Source organism: Mixia osmundae, assembly GCF_000708205.1.
Source record: "Mixia osmundae IAM 14324 unplaced genomic scaffold scaffold_1, whole genome shotgun sequence".
NCBI classification, from domain to species: domain Eukaryota; kingdom Fungi; phylum Basidiomycota; class Mixiomycetes; order Mixiales; family Mixiaceae; genus Mixia; species Mixia osmundae.
The window spans coordinates 1,883,140-1,906,529 of NW_014575563.1; the positions used below are offsets into that span (position 1 = coordinate 1,883,140).

The 23,390-nt window shown below is 55.9% G+C and overlaps 13 protein-coding genes across 13 annotated transcripts; 5 read left to right on the forward strand and 8 right to left on the reverse strand.

Annotated features, from left to right (window-relative positions):
- Positions 1 to 19: 19 nt before the first annotated feature.
- Positions 20 to 707, reverse strand: L969DRAFT_92144 (uncharacterized protein; the record flags this gene model as incomplete). Its single annotated transcript, XM_014715814.1, has 4 exons — positions 20 to 175; positions 236 to 291; positions 349 to 412; positions 684 to 707. The coding sequence occupies 4 exons, from the start codon at positions 705 to 707 to the stop codon at positions 20 to 22; spliced, it is 300 nt and encodes a 99-aa protein (XP_014571300.1).
- A 96-nt stretch (positions 708 to 803) lies between these two features.
- Positions 804 to 1,267, forward strand: L969DRAFT_101159 (uncharacterized protein; the record flags this gene model as incomplete). The annotated part of the gene is made up of 4 exons (XM_014715815.1): positions 804 to 836; positions 885 to 970; positions 1,024 to 1,108; positions 1,173 to 1,267. Exons 2-4 carry the CDS (start codon positions 888 to 890, stop codon positions 1,263 to 1,265), a joined length of 261 nt encoding a protein of 86 aa, XP_014571301.1. The 5' UTR covers positions 804 to 836; positions 885 to 887.
- A 7-nt stretch (positions 1,268 to 1,274) lies between these two features.
- Positions 1,275 to 2,532, reverse strand: L969DRAFT_84593 (uncharacterized protein). Its single transcript, XM_014715816.1, has 5 exons — positions 2,080 to 2,532; positions 1,969 to 2,026; positions 1,669 to 1,916; positions 1,545 to 1,618; positions 1,275 to 1,497 (listed from the first exon to the last, which is right to left on the reverse strand). The coding sequence occupies exons 1-5, from the start codon at positions 2,455 to 2,457 to the stop codon at positions 1,308 to 1,310; spliced, it is 948 nt and encodes a 315-aa protein (XP_014571302.1). The 5' UTR covers positions 2,458 to 2,532; the 3' UTR covers positions 1,275 to 1,307.
- A 63-nt stretch (positions 2,533 to 2,595) lies between these two features.
- L969DRAFT_92147 (uncharacterized protein) lies at positions 2,596 to 3,483 on the forward strand (the record flags this gene model as incomplete). The annotated part of the gene is made up of 4 exons (XM_014715817.1): positions 2,596 to 2,649; positions 2,706 to 2,854; positions 2,910 to 3,003; positions 3,052 to 3,483. 4 exons carry the CDS (start codon positions 2,596 to 2,598, stop codon positions 3,481 to 3,483), a joined length of 729 nt encoding a protein of 242 aa, XP_014571303.1.
- A 146-nt stretch (positions 3,484 to 3,629) lies between these two features.
- L969DRAFT_92148 (uncharacterized protein) lies at positions 3,630 to 5,128 on the reverse strand (the record flags this gene model as incomplete). The annotated part of the gene is made up of 6 exons (XM_014715818.1): positions 3,630 to 3,947; positions 3,996 to 4,136; positions 4,189 to 4,397; positions 4,450 to 4,577; positions 4,633 to 5,036; positions 5,102 to 5,128. The coding sequence occupies 6 exons, from the start codon at positions 5,126 to 5,128 to the stop codon at positions 3,630 to 3,632; spliced, it is 1,227 nt and encodes a 408-aa protein (XP_014571304.1).
- Positions 5,129 to 5,429: 301 nt separating this feature from the next.
- On the reverse strand, positions 5,430 to 8,718 carry L969DRAFT_84595 (glycosyltransferase family 57 protein). Its single transcript, XM_014715819.1, has 7 exons — positions 7,706 to 8,718; positions 7,214 to 7,655; positions 7,032 to 7,166; positions 6,936 to 6,983; positions 6,350 to 6,886; positions 6,177 to 6,303; positions 5,430 to 6,127 (listed from the first exon to the last, which is right to left on the reverse strand). Exons 1-7 carry the CDS (start codon positions 8,661 to 8,663, stop codon positions 5,489 to 5,491), a joined length of 2,886 nt encoding a protein of 961 aa, XP_014571305.1. The 5' UTR covers positions 8,664 to 8,718; the 3' UTR covers positions 5,430 to 5,488.
- Positions 8,719 to 8,767: 49 nt separating this feature from the next.
- L969DRAFT_70042 (uncharacterized protein) lies at positions 8,768 to 12,824 on the forward strand. The gene is made up of 13 exons (XM_014715820.1): positions 8,768 to 8,879; positions 8,941 to 8,968; positions 9,022 to 9,768; positions 9,820 to 9,944; positions 9,998 to 10,078; positions 10,133 to 10,281; positions 10,329 to 10,681; positions 10,730 to 10,880; positions 10,933 to 11,051; positions 11,101 to 11,338; positions 11,389 to 12,075; positions 12,125 to 12,403; positions 12,452 to 12,824. Exons 1-13 carry the CDS (start codon positions 8,818 to 8,820, stop codon positions 12,619 to 12,621), a joined length of 3,189 nt encoding a protein of 1,062 aa, XP_014571306.1. The 5' UTR covers positions 8,768 to 8,817; the 3' UTR covers positions 12,622 to 12,824.
- L969DRAFT_92151 (uncharacterized protein) lies at positions 12,664 to 13,389 on the reverse strand (the record flags this gene model as incomplete). The annotated part of the gene is made up of 5 exons (XM_014715821.1): positions 12,664 to 12,687; positions 12,738 to 12,945; positions 12,994 to 13,076; positions 13,138 to 13,164; positions 13,219 to 13,389. The coding sequence occupies 5 exons, from the start codon at positions 13,387 to 13,389 to the stop codon at positions 12,664 to 12,666; spliced, it is 513 nt and encodes a 170-aa protein (XP_014571307.1).
- An 82-nt stretch (positions 13,390 to 13,471) lies between these two features.
- On the forward strand, positions 13,472 to 15,730 carry L969DRAFT_43882 (uncharacterized protein; the record flags this gene model as incomplete). Its single annotated transcript, XM_014715822.1, has 9 exons — positions 13,472 to 13,506; positions 13,601 to 13,792; positions 13,852 to 13,922; positions 13,977 to 14,428; positions 14,466 to 14,751; positions 14,800 to 14,870; positions 14,922 to 15,004; positions 15,055 to 15,174; positions 15,223 to 15,730. The coding sequence occupies 9 exons, from the start codon at positions 13,472 to 13,474 to the stop codon at positions 15,728 to 15,730; spliced, it is 1,818 nt and encodes a 605-aa protein (XP_014571308.1).
- Positions 15,731 to 15,759: 29 nt separating this feature from the next.
- On the reverse strand, positions 15,760 to 16,619 carry L969DRAFT_42989 (uncharacterized protein; the record flags this gene model as incomplete). Its single annotated transcript, XM_014715823.1, has 2 exons — positions 15,760 to 16,268; positions 16,322 to 16,619. 2 exons carry the CDS (start codon positions 16,617 to 16,619, stop codon positions 15,760 to 15,762), a joined length of 807 nt encoding a protein of 268 aa, XP_014571309.1.
- Positions 16,620 to 16,707: 88 nt separating this feature from the next.
- On the forward strand, positions 16,708 to 18,111 carry L969DRAFT_57552 (uncharacterized protein). The gene is made up of 5 exons (XM_014715824.1): positions 16,708 to 16,818; positions 16,869 to 17,064; positions 17,119 to 17,622; positions 17,679 to 17,838; positions 17,887 to 18,111. Exons 1-5 carry the CDS (start codon positions 16,767 to 16,769, stop codon positions 18,001 to 18,003), a joined length of 1,029 nt encoding a protein of 342 aa, XP_014571310.1. The 5' UTR covers positions 16,708 to 16,766; the 3' UTR covers positions 18,004 to 18,111.
- Positions 18,085 to 21,484, reverse strand: L969DRAFT_42685 (uncharacterized protein; the record flags this gene model as incomplete). The annotated part of the gene is made up of 4 exons (XM_014715784.1): positions 18,085 to 18,567; positions 18,619 to 18,702; positions 18,755 to 20,599; positions 20,648 to 21,484. 4 exons carry the CDS (start codon positions 21,482 to 21,484, stop codon positions 18,085 to 18,087), a joined length of 3,249 nt encoding a protein of 1,082 aa, XP_014571270.1.
- A 111-nt stretch (positions 21,485 to 21,595) lies between these two features.
- L969DRAFT_43901 (uncharacterized protein) lies at positions 21,596 to 23,287 on the reverse strand (the record flags this gene model as incomplete). The annotated part of the gene is made up of 7 exons (XM_014715825.1): positions 21,596 to 21,662; positions 21,714 to 21,930; positions 21,983 to 22,223; positions 22,272 to 22,478; positions 22,526 to 22,606; positions 22,657 to 22,790; positions 22,846 to 23,287. 7 exons carry the CDS (start codon positions 23,285 to 23,287, stop codon positions 21,596 to 21,598), a joined length of 1,389 nt encoding a protein of 462 aa, XP_014571311.1.
- Positions 23,288 to 23,390: the final 103 nt, after the last annotated feature.

The following is a 23,390-nucleotide window of genomic DNA, read 5'->3' on the forward strand; positions in this document are numbered from 1 at the left end:
ACGGCCTGCGCGAGATGAATCAGCCGCCTTCACGATCGAAGAGACTGTGGATGCGCACCTCGTTGGCGTAGGCCTCGAGCTCTTTGGCAAGATCGGCTGAGGAAGGAATGGTCGGCGCTTTCGGCGCAGAGGGCGTGTGGAACTCCTTGACGTGTCCAACATGCGCATCCTTGGACTGCAAAGCCATCGAGCCCTTTCAGCCCCAGTAAGAGCTGACTTGGGCCGCATCACTCGCCTGCGTCGGGGTCTTGTAGGCCTTCAACTCTTTGAGGTAGAGTTCCTGTACAAAGTCTGTTCATCGTGCATGACATCAGCGCCGTCTGAGTCGACAGAATGATATGGGCGAACCTTTTGAGACGATGCTGGAAGAAGCAAAGCTTCTTTGCGGCAATCTGGCCAGAGAGCGAGGCGCCTGCACAAAGATGCGGGTCAGCTTCTGCTCAGGAAACTGTTCCGGACTCGATCCGATGCATGCACGTGTGCACAAACAGACACAAACAGCTCTTCCGGGCGTTCGAGAGCTGCAAGAGAGCGCCAGGACGTCGGCAGCGGGGGATAGATGCGCTCTGCGCGAGCGGGCAAAAGCCGTGTCTTGGTTGCCATCGGGCTCGTGAAGGCTGCCATCGACTGGCTCAAGAGATCCTACGAGGTGTGCGGAGGGGAAACGAAAGCGTCTAGCTTACCCTGGCGAGCATCCGTGAGATCATTGCGCGGCAAAGCTAAGCTCTCCCTGCCACAAAATCGAGATGAGCCTTCTGCAATCTCGAAATCTTGAATAATTCGTCACCCGCGTCACTGCGACACACACAGAACAGAGCGAGAGCCAGTGTCCAAGTGTGTGTGCATACTTGCTTGCATAGACAGCCCCGCTGATCTCTGGACAGAGTATGCTTGTTCCGAGATCGACAGCCCTTGCTCGCCAGGCAGCACGCCCCATCACGAGAATGATGTCCACGTCGGCAGTCAGGCGGTGAGCTCACCTCCCGTGCCACTCCCGCGAACGAGCTCACGCTCTGGCCGCAGCGCCGGCGATGAGGGCTCAACAGCTGGCTCTCAGACGTTCGGCGACCGAGAGAAAGCTCAGGAGAACGCTTACATTCGCGAACGGGCAAGTTGCCTCGCCGTACTCTCATGCCCGAGCTGGACGGTATTGACTGCATAGCTGGACGCAGGAACAAGCCAAGCTGAAAGAGCTGCGCAAGAAGATTGCAGAGCAGAAGAAGCACCTCGAAGATATCGAAAAGTCGCTGGACGATCTCAAATGATCTATCTATGCCTTTTTGGGGTACGATGCAGTGACGAATGCATTATGGCTCTCGCGAACTCGCTTCGATCTCTGTCGCCCTCCTTCTGAGTGCTTCCCATCGACTGACGCTCGTGTCGAGCTCTTCGACAGCTGAGCCTTTCAGTGGTGGATCGATTGCCATGTCTGCGTGCTCTGTGCCCCTCAATCTCGTCTTGAGCACGTCGATCTGCGCTTGGGCTAAACGTGCTTGCCTGCCAACACTGTCAGAGATGCCAGTCGCTGACAGAGGGGAGCATACTCTCTGAGGCTAGCAGCAATCTCGCGCCGTGCTTGAATTTGCTGAAGCATAATCACCCTCAAGTTCTCACGCGCCTATCGAGCTTATATGAGCTCTTTGCATTGAGATTTGTCCGAGCAGTTACCTGGACGGGCCGTAGCTGATTGAGCAGATGGTGCATGTTGAGACTGGCATAGCGAATATGTTGCAGACACAGATCGACATCGTTTCTTTCCACGCGTTCAGGCTCGCCCGTTTCACCTGGGACAGTCACATAGAGAGAATCTGGTTGGGGGACAGCTCGACTGGGTGGGCCTTTGAGAAGCGCTTGGGTCAGCTTGAAATAGGTGAGCAGCAGCGTCTGAAGTAGTTTTTCGAGGTTGTTCTTCCTCTCTGCTCGTTACAGCTTAGCCAGAAGAAGAAGCCCGAGTCGACTATCGCGTACCTGCCAACGGGTCGTAGAGCCGCATCTCATCTGGCAGCTCTGTGTCTTCTTCGCTAACCTGTCGCGCGACCGTCAATGTGGGGAGCAGCTTGGTTCACTCAGCTGACGAACGGGAAACGATTGGCCAAAGACGTTCCAGTAGCCCTCTCGGTAGACCTGTTCGACTGACGGCGGTCTGATGAGCTGCAACAGATCGAAGTCCGCGACATCCTCCTCGTCCTTGTCGAGCTCATCAGCAAGCAGACGCGCTTGACGTTTCGAGCGCTCTTCCTGCTTGCTCTTTCCCTGCGTAGGTGACTGCAATGCATCCTCTGCTCGTATGCGCTCGTCGAGCAGCTTTGCGAGTTCGATATTGCGAGTTGTAAAGCGTTTCCAGATGGATGGTGGAGCTGGAAAGAGAGAAGCGCTCGTCTCTTCCTTACCGTCGATCTCGTTGCTGGGTCCGGCTCGCACATCCTCGACGTCGCTGCCGCTATCAGAGCCTGCCATCGTCGAGGCAGACGGACTCGTCAATCAAGCTGGATCCACTCAATCACGGGTTTATCGGTCTGTCGTGCATCGTGGCAGCGGCGCGTCGATCCACTTCTTTTTGCCTGCCAAATCTCGGCGCCGGCCGGCTCTACTCCCATGGCGAAGAATATCTGGATAGCAGCTTCGGATGGCGATCTCGATCGGGTCAAGGCAAGGCTCCTGACTGCACGTCTGGTCAAAGCGCTCACCCTACACGTGACGAACAGGAGCTCATAGAGGGTGGCACATCTGCCAATGCAAAGGACGAGAACAGCTACACGCCAATGCATGCAGCTGCTTCTTGGGGCCATCCTGACGTTTTAGATTATCTCATCTCCAAAGGCGGCGACATCAACCTCAGAGACGGCGATGGCGAGTAAGCTACCTCTTTGATTCATGTCGCAAGTCTCGTCGCTCATAGCTGACTGCAGAACGCCTCTGTTCGCTGTGGAGACCATAGCGATGGCCACAAAGGTCATCTCGCTCGGAGCGGATGCCTCCTTACGGAATGAACAAGGCAGAACAGTCAGCGCTCTGTGCGAGCAGAATGACGTATGGCTGACGGGCATCCAGGCGGCCGCCTCGCTCGCAGAAGACTATTACCCTGTAGCACGATACGTCGCCAGCATAACAAAGGAAACGTTGCCCGTTACAGCAGCAGACAGCGACGAGGAGGAAGAGGAGAACGCCGGAGCAGGCACAAAGCGGAGCGCGCCGAGCAGAGATAGTGCTGCGCCGCTTTCGATTGACTCTCTGCCTGCAGAGACGAGTGCACAGACTGACGCAGCCGCCGAGGATCTGATGGCCAAGATCAGAGACATCACCATTGCAGCAGAACGAGACGGATTCGACCCTGAGGATCAGATACGCGAAGCCGTCAATGCCGCCGTTGCGCTCCAGATGAGGGAAGGTCAGAGGTTAGCCTACGAAGAGGCCATCTCGACCGGCCAACTCTCTGCAGACGGGACCCCCAAGAAGATCAAAGTAGACACTCCCGGCAGATGATGACAGACATGTACAGAATACAAAACGACAAAAAACAATTGATCACCTGTGCCAATATTTGCCTGTTGTTCCCAAGGAGTGGCGATCTGATCCTCGTCTTGCGTGCGTGTCACTGACTGTCTTTGGCTGTACTTTGCGAAAAGACATCATAACTTGTCGAGAGGCACAGACTCTTTGTACTCTGCGTGAGGCTGCGCCGTGAGCGGCAACTTGCCCTTGCCTGTCGTCACCGTCGATGTCGTGCCAGGTGCTCCCGCTTTGGCATCGATCGCATCTACATCGAACCACGACTTTCGTGTCGTCTTTGTCCAATCAAACGGCGTGAAGCCTTCTTCGAACATGCGCATGTCTGACGAGAGCGAATCGACATCCAGCTTGGGGTCTCTCTTGCGTGCTTTCAACGGATTGTCTTCCAGGAGCAACTCTTCTAATTCGTGGGTCGCATCGAAATTGGCTCGTTTGGACTGTTCGGCCTGTCAGCGTCACCGACGACGGCTAGAGTATAAGCTTACGTCGGGTATAAAGGGCGCGGTCGCAGACTTGCTCTCGACTGCCTGCCAGTCAAAGTCGCGGAACCAAGGGTGTGCTTTCAGACCTTGCAGACCACCCATCGCTGCGCAGCCCAGTCGCTTGTTGATATCACGTTGCAGCAACTGGGATTGCTACACTTGAGCGCCTCGAGATGAGCTAGAGTGTCATGCTTACCCCACGGACACACGCGAGACCTTCTTGGCTGACAGCTTGAGGCGCCTCCGCCGGCACTCGCAACTCCTCCTCGAGGATAGAATTTGTCAAGCTCGTATTCGTCTTGCCCCTGTAGGGCCGTTTGCCGAAGAGCGTCTCCCATGCCAGTATGCCAAGTGACCACCAATCAGGCGTGTAGGTATAGCCTTTCTTCGTGAGAACTTCGGGAGCTGTAGCGAGGCATTAGCCCATGCAGATCGAAAACGCGGGAAGGCCGAGTACCCATGTAGGCCATGCTGCCTGCTATGGATGTGAGAGCTCGCCGTTGTGAAAAGTGTACGGCGATGTTGAAGTCGGTCAAATGAGCGTGCCCTCTTTCGTCGAGCAATATGTTATCTGGCTTGATGTCTCTGCATCGCGTCGTTATCAGACATTGACGTTAGCAGAGCGTGCCAGCGTGCGCACCGATGGACGATGCCTTTCTTGTGGAGGTAGTCTAGAGCGAGCGCAATCTCTGCCACGTAGAACTTGACAACGTCTTCGCGCATGCAGACCATTCTGTCGAGATGAAAGCGGAGGTCGCCTCCCAGCATGAGATCGAGTATCATGAACAGGTTCTCGTCATCCTGAAAGGCGTAACGCAGATTGCAAACAAAGGGCGAGTCGATCTCCTCGAGCAGACGACGTTCTTGTATGATGTTGGAGACCGAGTGCTGCTTCACGCATCGTGCTTTGTTGATGTACTTGAGCGCGTAAAGCGCCTTGGTTTGCTTGTGCTGTACTACTCTCACCTTGCCAAAGGCGCCCTTGCCGACTGCCCGGAGCAGGTAGAAGTGCCAGAGGTCGACCGGCCCATCGAAATCGACCTCCTGCTCAGGGTAAACATGCTCAGCTCGCGCCCATCGTGTTCCGTCGTCCTTGGGCAGTCACGCACCTCTGGGCGGCAGCATAGGGCTCCCATTAGATGACAGATGCACTGTCACGACGCTGGCAGAGTTCGCTGCTCGTTGCCATGCTGTAGACGGCAGTCTCTAGCTGAGAGTCTGTAGCAACAGGCGCGTCTTTCCTCGGCTGCCCTGTGGATCTTCTTCTGCGATCGACGCTGATCACACGGACTCTGTCCCAGACAATCTAGAAGTCAAGTCTTTGAAAGCACATCGTGACCAATTCATCGGATAGACTTCTGCGCCAGACGGCACAACCTTCATCCATCATTTGTAATTGGCGAAGTAGTCATGGCCTACACACGCTGAGCACACATCATCGTACTGAAGCCACTTCTCAGGCACTGTTGACGCCGACGGGCAAGGATTGCATTCAGCTACCCCAACAGATCATGACGCGCGGAGCGATGGCGCGCCTCGTCATCGGTCTGCAGTACAGGCGCTGTTTGTCTCCTGTGCGCACGATGCGCACCTTCCCAGTCGGTCTGCGCGCCGCCGTTTGAGTCCCTCGCGCGTCTGGATGGCCGAAGGACTTGCGAGACACTCGTCACTGCGCTCATATTGCTGTCTTTCCTTCGTCTTCTGCTTCCATTCGTCGGCTGTTGCGAGTCACTCACAAATCCGGCACTGGATGTAAACGAGGTTCGCTGCTTTAATCTCGGCAAAACGCCCGATTGTGAATAGTCGTGGTCCGCTCGAAGCGGACCGTACGTCTGCGACTTTGACAGACGCGAAGAGATTGAGGCTGAAGATCGAAGTCCTGTAATACGAGGCAAGGACACATGATTGCCAGACGGGGAAGCAACCCTGCTAGGCGGTACAGACGCCGAGACATTGCTCATACCGATGATAGCCCAGCTTTCTTCAACCTGTCGCTTGATGCCCCATAGCCACGATAACCCGAAAATGGCTGCCGATAGCGTGAGATTGAGGACTGGGTATAGATCTGGCAAGTGCGCCGGAGCAGGCGCGATGAGCTCGAGCACGTGCATAGCAAGAATGCATGAATATGTCACCTGTCCGCAAGCGTCAGTAGAGAAACAGACGAAGCAGTGAGCTTCGTACCAACGTGAGCGCTTTGAGGAATGAGCTGGGCATGCGCAGTGGATCGTGACCGATCACGCGATTCCAGAGAAGCGTCAAGGCGACGTATTGCACGCCGAGACCGTCACGCTTCAACAAGGGCCACATGCTACCTGTAGATGAGTACGGGTGGTAGCAACAGGCAGACAACTCACCTGAACACGCCCACATTGTTGAGCAATGCTGCCCAGTCCCAGTCGTTGCCGCTTTGTCCTGGCTCACTGCCCGCCATAAGGAGTGTGATCGGCAGTAGTGGCAGTAGTATGCTCTTCTCGTGCACCTGGAAAGAGAAAAGGAAGAATGACATGGAAGAGACGAAAAGCGAGTGCGTCAGAAGTTTGAGTGTAGGTGGCAAACTCTTCTGGATCTTCGTAACGGGCGCCTCTACTTGCATCTGCCTCTTGTGGCTGTAGCTCGTATACAGAACGATGAAGGCGCTCGGCAAGAGCGCCAGGAGTGTTGCGACGAGCGCAAGACGAGCGAGGACGGGTATACTAGCGAGCTGACGTAGCTTGATGACAACATTGAGACCGCACCAAAAGTTGGCCACCTTGTCCTCGAACAGGCCGCGCTGGAACGGAAAGATGCGATGCAGTGTTTGTAGAAGTTGTGCAGTGGATGAGAGAAAAGGCGCAAAGACAAGCGCAAGCGATCCTACGCCGACAATGGCGAGGTTCAGAAATAGATTGACGCTATGTTCGATGGTCAGCCGCGCCAAACGCATTTGGTGAGGTGCCGCACCCATGATGGCCTTGAAGCCAGACGCATTTGCCCAGTAAAAAAAAGAACCTGATCTGTCATCAGCTTGTGAAGCTTGCCCGAAAATGCACCACTTGCATGGCGGGCGCAAAGTAAAGTGCCATCTGCTTGAAACCGAGGGCGCCGACGAAGAGAATGGCTGCCAAGAGATCGTTGCCGCGATGTAGCAATGCGAAAGCTGCCACGGCGAGGCCAAGCATGACCGAATTATATCTAGGTGCTCCATTAGCTCTGCCTACTTGCAGACAACGAAGACTGACTGGAAATGTCCATTGTCGATCAGGATGAGCGCAGGCTGGAACAGAATCGTCATGAGGGCCACAGCCTGAGTTCTTCCACTGCGTCTTGATCGACTGGAACCGCCTCGTTTGCCGCCAAGGGTCACTGCGAGATAGAGCAGCACTGCTGGGACGTAGATGAGGAAGTCCATGAAGATGACGCTCAATCGTAGGAACAGCTTCGTGTCATCTTCGCTCGCTACTTGCGCATCGGGCAATGTGCGAAGGGCTACCCAGGCTGGGTTGCCGAGATGATGTGCAAAGGCGCCGAAGAGCCAGGATAGATAGGCAGTGAGGGGAGGATAGTCGAGACCCCAGTATTCGAGCCGGTGGAAGTACCATTCGCTCGGCGGCAGGTGATAAGTGACTGCCATCCAGTGGCGCTGTGCTTCCAAGTCGCCATACATTGGCGCGACAACATAGCCTGCGCGCAAATCAGGTGAATGCGCATGACCCTTTGTTGGTGAAGTATACCTGAGTAAGGGCCAAGGCTGACGGTCGCTCGGATGATGAAAGAAGCGAGAAGTACGCTGGGCACGAGTAGCTGCTTCTTGCCCGATTTTGACATCCACCGTGCAAAGCGTTTGGCGAGACTGTCGTGAGCATACGCGATCCCTCTTGCTGTCGCATCCTGAGCATCGATCCCCGCTAAAACGGACGCTATCGAAGTATGTCTGCTTGGATCATGGTCGGCTTGATACTGCAGGCGGCCCTTTGAAGGTGTTGGCTGGTGAGAGAAGACCGAGCTCGAGACGCTGACGACGCTGGAAGGCGAACGAGGAACGTGGGCCTTGCGCGCATGCTCCCCTCTATACTGGTTGCGCTGCTGTGTCGACAGGTCCGGTAGACGTGCAAGTTGAGTGGCTGTCAACGATCGTGGCAAAGATGTATCGGGTCTTTGACGAGACGAAGTACTTCTATAAGCGCTGCTCACAGAGAGACGTCGCATGCCATCCGTCTCCTGTCTGCTTGAGCGCGGAGGCCCGTCATCTAGCTCGAAGCCTGCCTCGCTGCCGACTCTATGACGGTTTGTCGACGCGGTAGTCTGGCGCGAACGGACAGAGCTAGGCCCGTCTCGAACGCGACGCGAGCTGGAGCCGAGCTGAGAGAGTCTGTCTGTCGACTCTTGCCTCGCTCTTGCCAAGCTAGCAATCTCTGACTGAAGTGCTAGGTCATAAGGCGGGGGAAGTGACTCCCTGCTCAGTCGCGGCTCGTCCATACGGGATCTGTGCACCTCTGAAGACAGTCTCGGGAAGCCTATGAGCTCGTCATCGTCACGAGTCTCTGACCGGGCGCTGTCTCGCTTGTCGGTCAGGGTGCGCGTACTCGAACTGACCGGCAACTTCGGTCTCGGCTCTGTTGCGCTAGGCGACTTGTCCTGGTCCGAAGTCGGGTCATTCGAGACGAGCCACGATGATGAGCTGGACGTCATTGGCCGGACTGGCTGTGGCGCTACGAGCAGAGGCTCCATGCCTGGCGCACCACCACGAGGCGCCCGCCGGTTTGTCGACAAACGCGTCTCCCAAAATTTTGGGCGACTGGCCTTGTCCTGCCAGACGGTGCTGCTCGCCTGCGGCCGTCGCAACATGGACGCCCAATCGCTCAAAGCGTTGTTCGATGCCTCCTTTCATCTCGATCCCAATGTCCGGTAAGTGCGAACTGGTTTCAGCTTATAACAGCAAATTGACGGCAGCGGCGCATACTCGCAGAATGGCAGCAGAACTCGAGCTCAGGAAGGCAAGCCACGAGCTCAATATGCTAAGCTGGCACGATGACAGCTTGCGTTGTAGGTCGAGGGCGCAGAGGGGATGGTGTCCGCCGTTCTGCAGCTTCTGAGCTCGCCCGATGTACCGTTTCCAACTCAACAGGCGGCCAGCGTTTATCTCAAGAATCGACTGGCACGGTCATGGTCTACCGACGTGATACTGCAGACAGACAAGCCTCATCAAGTGCCGATACCCGAATCCGACAGGCTCGCGCTGAAACGCAACCTGCTTCACGTCCTCGTCTCTGTCATTCGTTCCGGCACGGGATCCAGCGTCAAGACTCAGCTACAAGCAGCGCTAGGCACAGTCGTCGACTCTGACTTTCCAGAGCAATGGCCAGACCTATCACAGCAAGTCTTGGAAGCCTTACAGAGCCACGACCTCGCCAGAATCGAAGCCGCTCTCCTCGTACTCGTCCAGATCCACAAGCTCTATCGATTCTCAAGGTCGAAGAGAGCCGTACCAGATGGCGTCATGGCTGCTTGCGCCGGCCTGCTGTGTAGCATGGGAAATGAGATACTCGCCTCTGCACCTTCGCCTGCCTGTCCGCCAGAGGCAGGCCAACTCCTCTATCTCATCTTCAAGGTCTACTCGCTCTCGATACGCGTCGAAATATCGACAACCCAACAGGCCGACGAAAGCATAGTACCCTGGGGAAAACTCATGCTCGCTGTCGTCGCCAGACCGCTCGATCCTGCGGCAGTGCCGGATGATTTGGACGACCGAGAGCGCTTTTCATGGTGGCGCGCAAAGAAATGGGCTTACCGCAATGTGAGTGTCTGCTCTCAACCAGTTGGGGGACGCTCACTCTCGGTCCGCTAGCTCAACGCCCTCTTCGTATCGTTCGGCTGCTTGTCTCACTTGCGGCCGGATCGCATACACTACAAGCCGTTTGCGAAGCACTTTCAATCGACTTTTGCGCCAGAGATACTGCGACTATACCTTGTGTGCGTCTCATAGCCAAGCTGGAGGTCAGATGCTCAACGTCGATGCTGGACAGCCAAATCGAACATGCCTGCAGCGGCACACAGTGGCTCTCCGAGCGATGCCGCAGGCTCAGCCTGGAATTCCTGACTAATTGGTGAGGGCCCTTTGTGCATGCGAACGAATAGCATGCTAAATCCGGAGCGAGAAGTATCAAACCCAAGGACATGTGGGCGCTATTGAGGCCTCATGTCGATGCCATCGTCGCTGGCTTCGTCTTTCCGACCGTTTGCATGTCCGACGACGAGATCTTACAATTCGATGAGGATCCTGTAGAGTTTGCCAAAACACATTATGGCTGTAAGAACATGCTGTGCATTGCGAATTTGACTGACATCGACTGGCAGCTTTTGTCGAAGACTACTTTCGTTCGCCAGCATCTGCAGCATCAGACTTTATCGAGTCTCTGGTCTCCGAACGTCCAAAGTCGACGCTGGGTGGCCTACTCAGTTTCATCAACAGTGTAGTAACTCAATATCCAGCCAAATACGAAGCACGCCAGAAAGACGGTGCTCTGCGAATGATGCTCTCTCTCGTGCCATTTATCCTCAAGAGCGAGGCATACAAGCTCCAGCTCGAGCCCTTCTTCGTCAACTACATCATACCCGAATTCGACAGCGGGCAAGGATACCTACGCGCTCGCGCGTGCGAGTTAGCTGAGGCTTGCGAGCGACTGGATCTGCCCTGGAAAAACCTAGACGTATGTCGCTCGACACAAAGCATTGACAGAGCTCACTCGGCCCCGCAGGACTTGCAAAAGCTCTTTGCTTGTATCTCGAAAGCCATGAGCGATCCAGCCCTTCCGACGCGAGTCCAGGCCGCTATTGCTCTCCCGGAGCTGATTCGATACGACACGATTCGAGACGTCATTGCGCCTCAGATAGGGCCCCTCATGCAGCGTATGTGCGACTCGTCCTCAATAAGGACCGATCTTGATATCCAGTCGTGCAGAATTACTAGACATGCAATCCGCGCTCGAGCATGACGCGCTCACGGAGACCTCCCGCCAACTCGTTGCCAACTTCTCAGACGAACTGATACCGTTTGCCGCCGAGCTCACGGGCCAATTGGTGCATTCTACGCCTCTCTTTGCTGTCACATAGCTGACATACTGCGCAGACGCTATCTCTGACGCGAATATTACAGGAGAACTACGAAGCCGAAGAGCGCGCCAAAGCAGGCACGATGGACGATAGCGAGGCGCAGGCGACCGACGATCGCACCATCACTGCTATTGGACTCATCAAGACCATCCTACAGCTTGCGAGTTCAGTGGAATCGTCACCGGAATTGCTCGGCCAGGTGGAAGAGCGTGTCATGCCCGCCCTGGCATTCATACTGCAGCATTCGCTATTTGGTCAGCTGTCCTGCGACTGCAATCTTGCTGGAACTGACTCGTGCCATCAGAGCTCTACGACGATGCATTTGAGCTGATCGACGCGCTAACATATCATCGCAAGATGATCTCCGAGCCAATGTGGAAGCTCTTCGAGCTAACCCATCGAACTTTCAGCGAAGATGGCATCGATTTCCTCGACGATATGATGCCCAGTCTCGACAACTTCATCGCAGTGGGGAGAGAAGCTTTGGGGCAGCACGCCGAGCATAAGGCCATGCTACTCGATATGTTGACGACGGTGATGACGAGCGATCGTCTGGGCGCAGAGGATCGCGCATCAGCTTGCAAGCTCGCAGAGACTGCCTTCCTCAATCTCAATGGCCACTTCGACGAGGGCCTGGCGCCCCTTATTGGCTTAGCGATGCAAGCTCTGCGGCGGCAGGACCCCAAAGCAGATCCGGTCATCTCTGACCGACAGAAGCTACACTGTATCACACTCATCATCTGCGCAATCAACTACGATACGGCCAAAGCGCTCGCTGTGCTGGCGCAGAGCGACAGCGTCTGGCCGTTCTTTTCGATCTGGTTTGCAAATCTAGAAGAGCTCGTGCGCGTCTTCGATCGCAAGCTGGGCATTGCTGCGATTTGTAATCTCTTGCAAGCGTTACCCAGCCTGCCTGATCTTGCGAGTGCGGCCCCACAGCTCCTCGCAGGATGTGTCACCATCTTTGCCGGCCTTCCGACGTCTATCAAGAGTATGTTGCTGCTCGATGATGAGCTGGTCCGGGCTGACAAGAAACGCAGGCCGCGTAGAGCTTGATCAGGCATTCGAGGTCGACTCGGACGACGAAGATGGAGCGGATGATGCAGAGGGCGATAGCGCCGAACCTGATGATCGCGACGATGAGGATGCAGACGATGGGACGGGCGCAGGAGGAATAGATAGCGAGCTGGACGAAGATGAAGAAGAGGACGACGAGGAGGATGATGACGATCTCGAGTCAACGTGGTCCGAGGAAGTGATGTATGCGACGCCGATGGACGATTTTGACTCGTATCGTCACTTTGCAAGCGTGCTGTCTCGTCAGTCTTGCTGCATTGTCCGGGTGATCAGACTGACTGTGTATGCAGAGCTCGAGTCGGCAAACCCAGAGATCTACGCAGCTGCAACACGCTCACTCACCGTCGCTCAACAATCCGAGCTGGCCAAGATAGCCCATCAAGCGAGTCACGGAGGAGAAGCCAAGCTGGTCAGCGAGACCGAGGCTGCAGAAAACAAGGCAGCCGCAAGCGCGACATGAGTGCAAATGCATTCTGTTGTTGGCCGTCCGGAACGCGCCAATCTACTCGAGCTTGATGTCGACCTCCTGCATGCCGTCAAGTGAGCGCGATCAGACAAGCCAAACGATGAGCGCACGATGTTGCCTCGCGTCGCTCGCGAGTATGGGCAGAGCTCGTGAGCCTTCTTGAGGAGCTCTTCAGCGCCCGAGCGGTCGAGACCGGACCCTTCGAGTGAATCAAATGGTATGCGCAGAGTGGCAGCAATCTTGAAGCCACCAGAATTGTCAGTCGGGCTTCCTATCGAAACGTCCGCCATGGCGGTAACAGTGGGCGGGAGTTTGGCCCTGTCGAGACTTCAGATACAAGCACATTCGAGCCGGGAAGAGCCGTACTTGAGCTGTCCGGCAGCAAGTCCCATGGCTCCGATGAAGCAAGCGGAGTATGTCGAAGCAAAGAGAGCCTCTGGATTGCTCTTCTGCCCTCCCATCACCAGCATTAGCTCATAGGCGCCGACGTGTCATCAAGCTCAAACTCGCCGAATGATCATCTTTGCCTCCTAGGCCCTGTTACGAGGTGTCGATGAGCTCCTAGAACAAGGACGGGGCGAATCTACTCGCCTTGGGCGTTCCCAGAGTAAGCTCCGGGATGCCCGCCTCGGGTGCAGACGTCTTGCCCTGTCTGCCACCGGTCGACGTGGCATGAGCTGTATAGACGGGCTTGATGCTCGAGTATGCTCGTCGGCCCGTGCTGGCGCTCTGTGTAGCCGTGCGGAGAGTCGTGCGCAACATGGTCTGCAGTTTGGTAGATGAGGCAGGAAGGGTGCTCGGCAATTCCAAGCACTATCTCGGCTGTAGAAGCTCAGTCAAAGCGATGAGCTCATCCACGCGCGGACAGCACGACGCGGGGTGGCAGCGCCGGCAGCGACTCGAGCACTGCCAAGGCCAGCGACTCGGACAGAAGCCATCAGCATCATCTCCTGATCAGATCAGCTTGAGCGAGCGCTCCCGAGCCTGCCAGCACCGGCTTGACAGCGCTGTTCCTGTCAAGACCTCTTCGTAGAGCGGGTGGGCATATACACCGTCGCTGCCTACGCTACGCTCTGCCATCAGTACACCGGCCGTCTGCTTGTCACTCTGTACGCACAATCACTACCCCCATCATGCCCGCTTCGACCGATACGGAGCTCATAGGGTCCGTCACGCGGTCATGTTGCTCATTGTGGAGCTAAGTATTCGAGACGGACGTAACAGAGCCATCGACTGCGGAACGACTTCGTCTCGCTTCTTCATCTTCGACAGCGTAGCCAATGTCGTCGCACAACGTAAGCCCGCCTGATCTTGCAGTGCTTCCCCATCTGAGAGGTGCCCCCGTGCAGACCAGCTCGAATTCGAACAGATCTTTCCCCATCCCGGTTGGATGGAAGAGCGAGCCGAAGACTTGCTCAGCTCGATCGAAACGTGTATTGTGGGCGCCTTGAAGCAGCTCGAAGAACGCGGCTACTCAAAGTCAAACATCAAAGGTATCGGCATCACCAATCAGCGCGAGACTACCGTCGTCTGGTCAAAGATGACCGGCAAAGCGTTGCACCATGCCATCGCTTGGCCAGACACTCGCAATACCTCAACAGTCCGTAAGCTCGCTGCAAAGTCAGACAAGGGCGTCTCTGCCCTTCGCGAAAAGACCGGCTTGCCCATCTCAACTTATTTCGCCGGCGTCAAGTTGAGATGGCTGCTGGACAATGTAAAGGAAGTCAGAGAAGCTCACGATAGCGGTGATCTTATGTTCGGTACAGTGGACACTTGGCTTCTGTGGGCAAGCCTCTTCCCTGTCATGCTCTTCACCCATCTGAGCACAACCCGCGCAGAACTATACCGGCGGGCTCAAGGGTGGTCTGCATCTGACAGACGTCACCAATGCCTCCCGCACAATGTTTATGGACTTGCGCAAGCTAGCTTGGGATGACTCACTTCTCGAATTCTTTGGCGTCAAGCGAGAGATCCTGCCCGAGATTGTATCGAATTCCGAAATCTACGGCAAATTTACAAGCGGACCCTTGGAAGGAATGCCTATTGCTGGTATCGTGGGCGATCAGCAGGCTGCCCTCATTGGTAACAAGTGCCTCAGCAAAGGTGACGCGAAGAACACCTATGGTGAGCCAGCTCTTTCTGTCTGGCTTCTGCTGCTCACCATCCTCGCAGGCACCGGCTGCTTCCTCTTGTACAACACAGGCGATACCCCTGTCTTCTCCGAACATGGCTTGCTGTCCACAGTCAGTGATTTTATGGCTGGCCAAACGCACGCAAGCTTACTCAAAGATCAGCCGGCTTACAAAGCTGGGCCAAATGCAAAGCCGGTCTACGCGCTCGAAGGGTCCATTGCAGTCGGCGGAAGCTCCGTCAAATGGTACTTCCCTCATTCCCCTCTCAGCGTGACTGTGCTTATAGCTTTGGCAGGGTGCGCGACAACTTGGGCCTCATCAAAGAATCGCAAGAGATTGGCGATTTGGCAGGCCAGGTCAAAGACACAGGCGGCGTTTACTTTGTTACCGGCCTCAGTGGACTCTTCGCGCCATAGTGTGTCGAGTGAGGAGTGTCATCGATGCCGCTGATGGAGTGCCGCAGTTGGGATGACACCGCGACGGGCATGATCATCGGATTGACGGGGTACACCACAAAGTGCCATATTGCACGCGCGACTCTGGAGGCGACATGCTTCCAGACTAAAGCCATTCTCGATGCGATGCTTAAGGACTCAAAACATCATATCGAGATTCTCAAAGTCGACGGCGGTATGACGAACAGCGATGTAGCGATGCAGCTCCAAGCTGATATTCTCGGCATCGAGGTCGAACGATCCGAAATGCGAGAATCAACTGCACTCGGGTCTGCGCTCATGGCGGGATCTGCACTCGGACTGTTCGGCTGGGATGTAAGCAAGCCAGAGACGCTGGCAAAAGTCAATACCCAAGGCAATCGTTTCTTCAAGCCAACGACGACAGAGCAAGATCGCAAGGACCGCTATGCAGGGTGGAACCGAGCCATCGAGAGGAGCAAAGGATGGAATGTCGATGCGAGCGAAAGGGAGGATGTTGGTGATCCGACTGATCCAAAGGTAGCAAAGGGCGGCTGAGCACACACATGCATCATAACAAGCGAATACTATGCAGATGCCTCCATGAAGCTCGACTCCCGCGAGAGTGGTAATCGCTGGTTCGACTGAGCTTTGCGTGCCTCTACAGCGTCGGCCTTTTTCTGCTGCTCGGCGAGGTAGGCTTCGTAGCGGGCCAGCTTGAATTGGCGTTGCTCTTGCGCTCTCTGTACGGCCGCTTCGCCATACTTTTGCCTGACCCGTTCTTCGAATTGAGCGAGCTTCTGGTCGCGTTTGATGTCCTTTTGCGTCGCGATAGGAGAGCTGGCATTGAGCAAAGCCTGCGCTTCCATCAGAGCACGCCTGCGCTCGGCGAGCACGATCTTGACGCGGGAGAGAGACAGCTTGACTTGTCGACGCTTGTGTGGCAGTGTGGTCATGGCTACCTGACTCGAGCCGTGCCGCCTGACTTCGATGTATTGCGTGTCGAGCAAGTTGCGCTCGATGCAGAGCACGTACCACAGCTCGTGGAGCTCGTCGAATGTCTTGCCTCTCAACTCGTTCGCTGTCCATGCACGACCTGGGAGCACGATGAGCTTCCATCGAGACTGAACAGGAACTCATCCGACTGACTTCCTTCGCCGTTTTCTCCCATGATGTCGTCCTCGATAGGTTGACGGTCCCTGAAGAACTTCCAGAGAGGGTGATCGGCATGTTCTGCAGATGCTTCGACAGTCTCACGATCGACAGCAGCCGTCTTGAACCTGGGAATGCCGTAGCGTGTCTCGTCTCGCTTTGGTCTGCCGCGAGGATCGATGCGAGGCGGTGAAGCAGGGCCTGAAGCAACGATGCTGCTCGTTGAGAAGCAGCGGCACTTGCTCACCGCTTGCCCATTCCGCACAAGTAGACCTGCCTCCCTGCGAGCGGCCATCATCTCCCTGCGGTCCGCTCAATTTCCGCCAACAAGCAGACTCCCTGCCACTCGCGGTTCTCTCCGCAGAATCGCGATCGCTCTCTTCGCCACGTTAACGGCCTGGCGCGCAGCTGCGTCGCTCTTTTGCTCGCGCCGACCACACTGATGCGCCGCGCGGCTAGTCCCAACCTCACCGCACCAGGCCGTGACTCACAGGGTGAGTCGGGCAATCTGACGTGAGTTGCCTCTGATGGTTGCTGCATTTAGAGCGCGACCTTTGGCAAAAGACAAGGAAACGTCTGAAGCAAGTCCAGACATCGACTGCACTGAGCAACGAGAACTTCAAGGAGATCACCACACTCCAAACCGCGCTACAATCGGGAACGACTGTCGAACCAAATTTGCGAACAAGACTTGGCAAAGCTGCCGAGGCTGCAACTCGTTACAGTGAAGAGGCTCTTTCGTGCGTACACCCCCGAGAATGTCTCCTACGAGGCTGAGTCTCGTGCGAGTCAAGCGCCGTCAAGGATGCGCAAGAAGCGCTGTCAATTTTGATCGCCCTGCGCGAGCCAGAACCGCTTGGCGCAAACGATGCGCGTAAGAAACGCCGCCTTGACACTGCTTCGCCAGCACCAACTGAGCGAGAGCCGCCACTGGTGCCATTCGTACCCCGCGTGACGACACTGACCACATCAGCCAAGGGATCACCCTTGCCAGGCTCGCCTGCACCCATGTCTGCAATCAACGCATCGTCCAATGTCAAACCTGTTCAGACGAGCAAACCGAGCACGTCGACCGTCACCATCGGCTCATCTCATACACAGTATACCGTTCAGCTTCCTCTGTTGCCAGGCAGACCGGTCGCATTCAAACAGCCTAAGAATAGATCGGGCGGCAAGGACAGCGCCAGCCCGGGCGAGAAAGAGGACTACATTCTTACCAGAGTGATGCGAAATCTCAACGGCGACAAGAATCGCTACGAGGTACAGGATGCAGACGACACGCCTGGTCAGATACCCGCGTAAGCTTACGCAGCTCTACATCTTCAGACACTGCTGAGCTTCACAAATGACCCAGAACTTTCAATACCACACTCAAGCACATTGTCGTACTCGCCGACCCGCCGATCCAGGATTATCCGATCGGCTCGACCGTGCTCGCTCTATATCCCGACACGACATCCTTCTATAAGGCACGCGTACGGTCAAATCCCCGTGCACAGATTGCAAAGCAAAAGGTAAGCCGCCAATCTTGACGATCATGCATCTCCTCACACGCAAAGCAGCCGGGCTCACGAGCACTGTACAAGCTTACATTCGAGGACGACGGTGATCAAATTCTAGATGTCAGCCCTCACATGGTCATCGAATGGCCCCCTCCTGTCATTAGTAAGCCTTCATAGCGAGGCGAGGAAGCGGAGAGCATTGTCGAAAAGCAAAGGACTTTGCATGTTGTTGCAAGCAACAGTGTAATACTAATAGTATCACACGCCTGTCTGTTTGAGGCCCGTTTCTTGTTCGAGCTCATCGACATGCTTCTGTCGCAGGGCGGCAATGTCTTTGCTCTTCACGGTGTATCTCAAATCTTCGTAAGCCACGCGGAGAAGCTTATCGACTTGATACATGTGCGTCGTGATTGACCGGAGCGTCATATAGAAGCTTGCTGCGTCTGCGACGGCCAGCAGCTCTCCTTCGTGCATTTGCAGGATGGCGATCGTTATCCTGAAGAGCGCTACGTCGCCAGTCACGAAGAAGCAGTCCCATACGCGCAGAAGCGTCTGAATGGGTAGACTGTCTGTGAACAGCGACAGAAACCAGCCAAAACTGACAGCCGGTAGGGTCACGCCAAGCTCGTCAAAGTGCGCCGATAGCTTGGGCAGGACGGTCTTGACGAGATCTTGCAACACTCGCTGATCTGCTTGCGAGACAAGCAGGCTGGAAGTGTACCATTCACCAGGCAATATGCGCTGAGGGGCTAGCTCAGACCATTATGCCTGCAGAAAGAGCAAGGAACGCACCTCGATGATGCAGCAGAAGATCCAAAATGCATCCTCTTCTGATGTGTAGATCAAGAGCAGGACTGCTGCCAGCATGTTCATGCCCTGCGGACGCTGATCAGTAAGGCCATCAACGGCGGCGCAGACCACCCTTTACCTGACAATAGCCAACTTCTGGGTTGCGCCAGCTGTACGCGACGAGCAAGCGACGCAGCTTCGAGATTCCCGGTCCATTGCCGCCAAAGAAGACATTCGTGGGTAGTGTACGATGACAGTCCATATCTATCTGGGAAAGGCATTGACTGTGTATGCCTTCATGACTGCTGAGCATCTCGGTATAGTAGCCTGGCTCCCTGATTTCGGTCGAACCTGAGCATTCAGCCCAGATCTTGGGACGCAAAGCATTCGGTACGCCCGAACGAACGAGCTTCTTGAACTCCTTCCAATCCTCGCGGCCAGCTTTGCTGCCCATCCGAGCCACGCCCACGAGATCCTCTGTCCAGTCGAGCTCGTCTGACCCGCTGGCCTGTGTTGCCAAAGAGCTGACTTCGGCTATTACTGTACGTGAGGGGCGAGCGGGAGCTGTGCTCGCTTCCGACGAGGCTTTGACTAGCTTTGCTCTGCGCCTGACGATAAACTTGTCCCAAACTTCTTGCTGCGCCTTCTCACGCGCTTCTGTCATCTGACCGAGCTGGGCAAGCAAACGTTTCGTGCTCTCGCCGCCTGTAGCCGTTGCAGGCACGTCCATGATGACGCTAGCGTCTTTCGAGCCATCCTTCTGACGCTTTCGAAGCTCTTGTAAATACTTCAGACCGCTTGCCTGATCGTGCGAGAATCCATAGCGATCAATGAGACGGTCACCGTCTGCCTTAGGCAAACTGGATGCGATACTGCTCGATGCTGGGGGAACGGCTCCATCAGGCGCGATCGTTCCGAGCTCCATGGCAAGTCCTGAGCTTGAGACCGCTGCTGTCGCTGTGGAGACTGATGGGGTAGCTAGATTGAAGACTGAGTTGCTGCGTCCAATGGTGGGTAGCGTTATGTTGGGCTCGACCGGCGCGCCTGACGCGCGAGAGTTTGAGCGGCCCAAAGCCCGACTGAGAGTGGTCGCAGCAGAAGAGACAATTCCCTTTGGCTCACTGATAGCCAGTGAACGAATGCTCGTGGGCTGCGACGAGACATGAGACTCGCTGACGCTGCTGATGGCGAAAGCTTCCACCGAGTCTTCGCCGTTGGCGCTGGCTGCATCGCTGAGCGTCCTTGGCGAATTAGCTCTGCCGTTTGTTCCTGCTCTATCGTCTACAGACAAAGCGGAGCCTGATTGGATGCGCTGCGCTGTCGCGACGGCAGGCGTGGTCGCTGAAAGAGCATCGTTTGGCTTGCGAGACAAGAGTGCATCAACCGCGGCGGATGCCACGCGAGCCTCTTCGTTGCCTGATCGCGAAGATGCACGAGACATGGCTGAGGATCTTTCTACTTCAGGCGAGAGAGTGCGAGCTACAGGATCGGATACTGGTGCGCCTACTTCGCTCTGCTCCTCATCGTCGCTGCTGTCGTCATCATAGACATTGGGGACCTCGTCTGAGCGCGTGCCACGCCAGTGACGCCAAGACCAAGCGCTAGACTTTGACTTGGGTCGCGAGCCGTCTGCCATCGGCTTGCTCGGTGTCGAAGCTGACGTAGCTATTTTGACCGGTGGCCCAGTCCCAGAACTGATCGAGTTTGCCCTTGAGCGAGGCTGAAGATCAGACGCGTCCTCTACGACTGCGTTGCTCGTAGTGGACTTGAGCCCGCTGCTTGGCGCTGATGCTGGTACTATTGGCGTTCTTACGCCACCAAACAATCTTGCTGAGAGTGAAGAGTGACGTGAGGCGCGAGTCTGCGCCTTGGGTGAAGCGAGATGCTCGCTCTCTGCGTTGATGGAATATGTCGATACAGAATCCGAGTCGAGTCGTAGGCCATCGTCAGACATGGCTTCGTGCAATGTCGCGTCGAGAGAAGTCTGCGTGCGTGTCAGTACATGACGGACTGGCGACGGTAACATGCTCACGGTCTTATCATGTGTCAGGCCATCTGATCGCAGCGAGATGCTGGAGAGCGTCCAGCGATCTTGTGGCCTCTGCTGATATGATGCCGCACCGTCTGCTGCAGCCCGCAGGAGGGCGCGTTCTGCTCGCGAGCGTTCGCGTGCTGCCGCGCTAGTGCCCAGCAGGGGTAGCCACTCATCTGAAAGCGCTTGGAGTGCGGCGAGCTGTGCCTTGACTTCGGCTTTCTGCTCTAATATTCTAGACATTTCATGTGACATTGCCTGCAGTATGGCGGCGGCGCACGAGGCTGCGATGACTCGCGAGCTGGACGCTTCCGCTGTCGGAGCCATCGAGCTTTCGCTAGAGTGCTCGCTGCTGAAACTGCCTCTTGCAGCTCGTCGTGATAGCTTGCTGCTCGAGCGAGCCTGGATCGCATCGTTCAAGTCACTCGATAGCATTTCCAGTCTGCTCTCGAGCTCGGCCAGCGAGAGCAGGTGAGGCTCTCTAGCGAGTGAGAGCTGCCAAGGTACGCGAGCTCCATTGCTGATCTGCTCAGGCGCTGAGCTCGCAGGTGCTGCTCTCAAGGGACTATCTTCAGCGAGCTGTATGCTTGCTTTGATAGGCGTGCTGCTCGCTTTGAGCGTGCCAGACCGCAGGGTTGCATGTGATTCGAGCTCTGGGCGAGATCTGCCAATCGTCGCAGGCTCTGGAGGTGTGACAGCTGCTTCAGGCGCCGGCGAGCTCGTGGACCGAGCAAAATAATCATCCGAGACGGGCGCATTGCTCGGCAGCAAAGGCGAGAGCGGATGCGTCTGGTCAAGCTCAACAGCCCTGAGCGTGCTGCCCTGTGTAGAGCTCATCTTGTCGGACTATGCACTCATCTTTCGGCAATCGTCCACGAGGGCAGACGCGTGTGAGCAGCAGTCGCGATGGCGACGATCCCTTTCTTTTTTACAATTGGCAAGACATGTTCAGTATACACCCGGCAAGATCCTGCTTGGAACGAGCTTGACGTATCTGTCCCAGTCAGCACCGTACCTGTGCATGGTTCAGCTGCTGGCTACTGCTCGTCCTGCGACACGGGCTCACTTTTTCGCGCAAGCATGATCGTCGCGCATCTGTCGATGGACGAGTAGGATCAGGAAGTAAACAGGGTAGAAGTATGTGAGCGGGGTATCGAATCCGGTTGGAAGGCACCAGCTGACGGCCATGATGAGGTCGCCCAAATAGTTGGGATGCCGGCATAGACCCCACCATCCGCTCGTGAGCAATGCTGTACCTCGCTTTGTCTTCATACTTGTCAGATCTGTATAGCCGACGAACTCAACAATCAGGACATGTGAATGAGAATAGCCTACTCTTTGGATTCTTGCCGTTTCGGAAATCATTCTTTTCGCCGTTCGAGTCTCTGAAGATCCAATAGCCAAGGAAGTTGACAGCCAGCACACCGGCAGTGCCGAGGTAGCCCAGATCTTTAGGGAATGCAGCCAGGTACTTTGCTTGCAGGCCGTACGTGAAAGGCACCCAGGTCAGATCACCGACGCTGAGCATGAAGCCAAATCCGTCTGTGGTGATGTCCATCTGGGTCAGGATGGCCGCCTGTAGGACACGTGAGCTCGAGGCCTGCTGGGTTTGAGGAATGCTCACTTCATTGTAGAGCGCGTCAAAGACATAGACAGCGTGGAAAAGGACGACGAGGACCATGCTGTCGGTGACACGTCCGATGTCGGCATATTGCTTTGCAGCGAGCGCAAGATCGAGCAGTAGCCAGAGGATGAGACCTGGCCGGATCTCGTTGAATGTTTTGATATCGAAGCTGCCGATGCGCGGGTTGAGAGCCCGTCCGATGAACCACTGCGCGAGTGTCAGTTCTGCTCGCGTGCACGTGAACGAGCGCCGACATCGTAGAGAGCATTGCCCGTGTTGCCGCCCTCGGCGCACATGGTGTCCTCACGGAACGATTGGAAATGAACAAAGAAGGCCTGCAGAGGAATGTCAGCTTGTATTTGCTTTGATCGACGCGTCGACTGACTTGTGCGACCGACATGACCAGACTGGCAGTCACGAGACCTTGCCAGTGATCGTAGACGAAGAGCATACTGTCTGCACCCAAGACAGCTACTGCGCCTGCCCAGAGAGCAATGCTAGCAAGCAAAGTCACGAATGCTGCAGCCTGTCGATGAGCCAACAGAACACACGCGTCGGGATGAGAGAGCCGCACCATTCTGCTTGTAGGTGAGCTTTGTACCGTCCCTGAGTGCTCCCCCGTCTATCCACTTGCCCGGTAGGAGGTACCATGCCAATACGACCCAGGCATACCAGCCCAAATAGACATAGGCGGCTTGTGTATCCCACAAGCCGAGCCAATAGCTCGATGTTTGCATGGCTTGCCATCCCTGAGAAAAGTACCGATCGAGAGGCATTGGCGGGCATCCCGAAGCTGTACAGCTGTTGCCTAGCCAGTAAGAGAAGAAAGGCACTGCCGTCGTCACGCCCAAAGCGCCAATGGGTCCGCCAAACTCGTAATGGAGCGATCTCGGCGCGGCTTCATACTTTGCCCTGCCGATCTTCTCTGGATCTTCAGTCGGCTCGATCAGCTTCCTGTCTTCGCCAGCTGCGACTGCGCCGATCCCCTTGATGCTTCGAGACCGTGTGAGGACCATGTTGGGAGGGTCTCACACGCCAGTCACTTGCGCTGATGTCGTTCGACGTTCGACGACGCGCTCGGTTTAAGATTTGATTTTTCTGCGCAACAGCAAAGGCTCA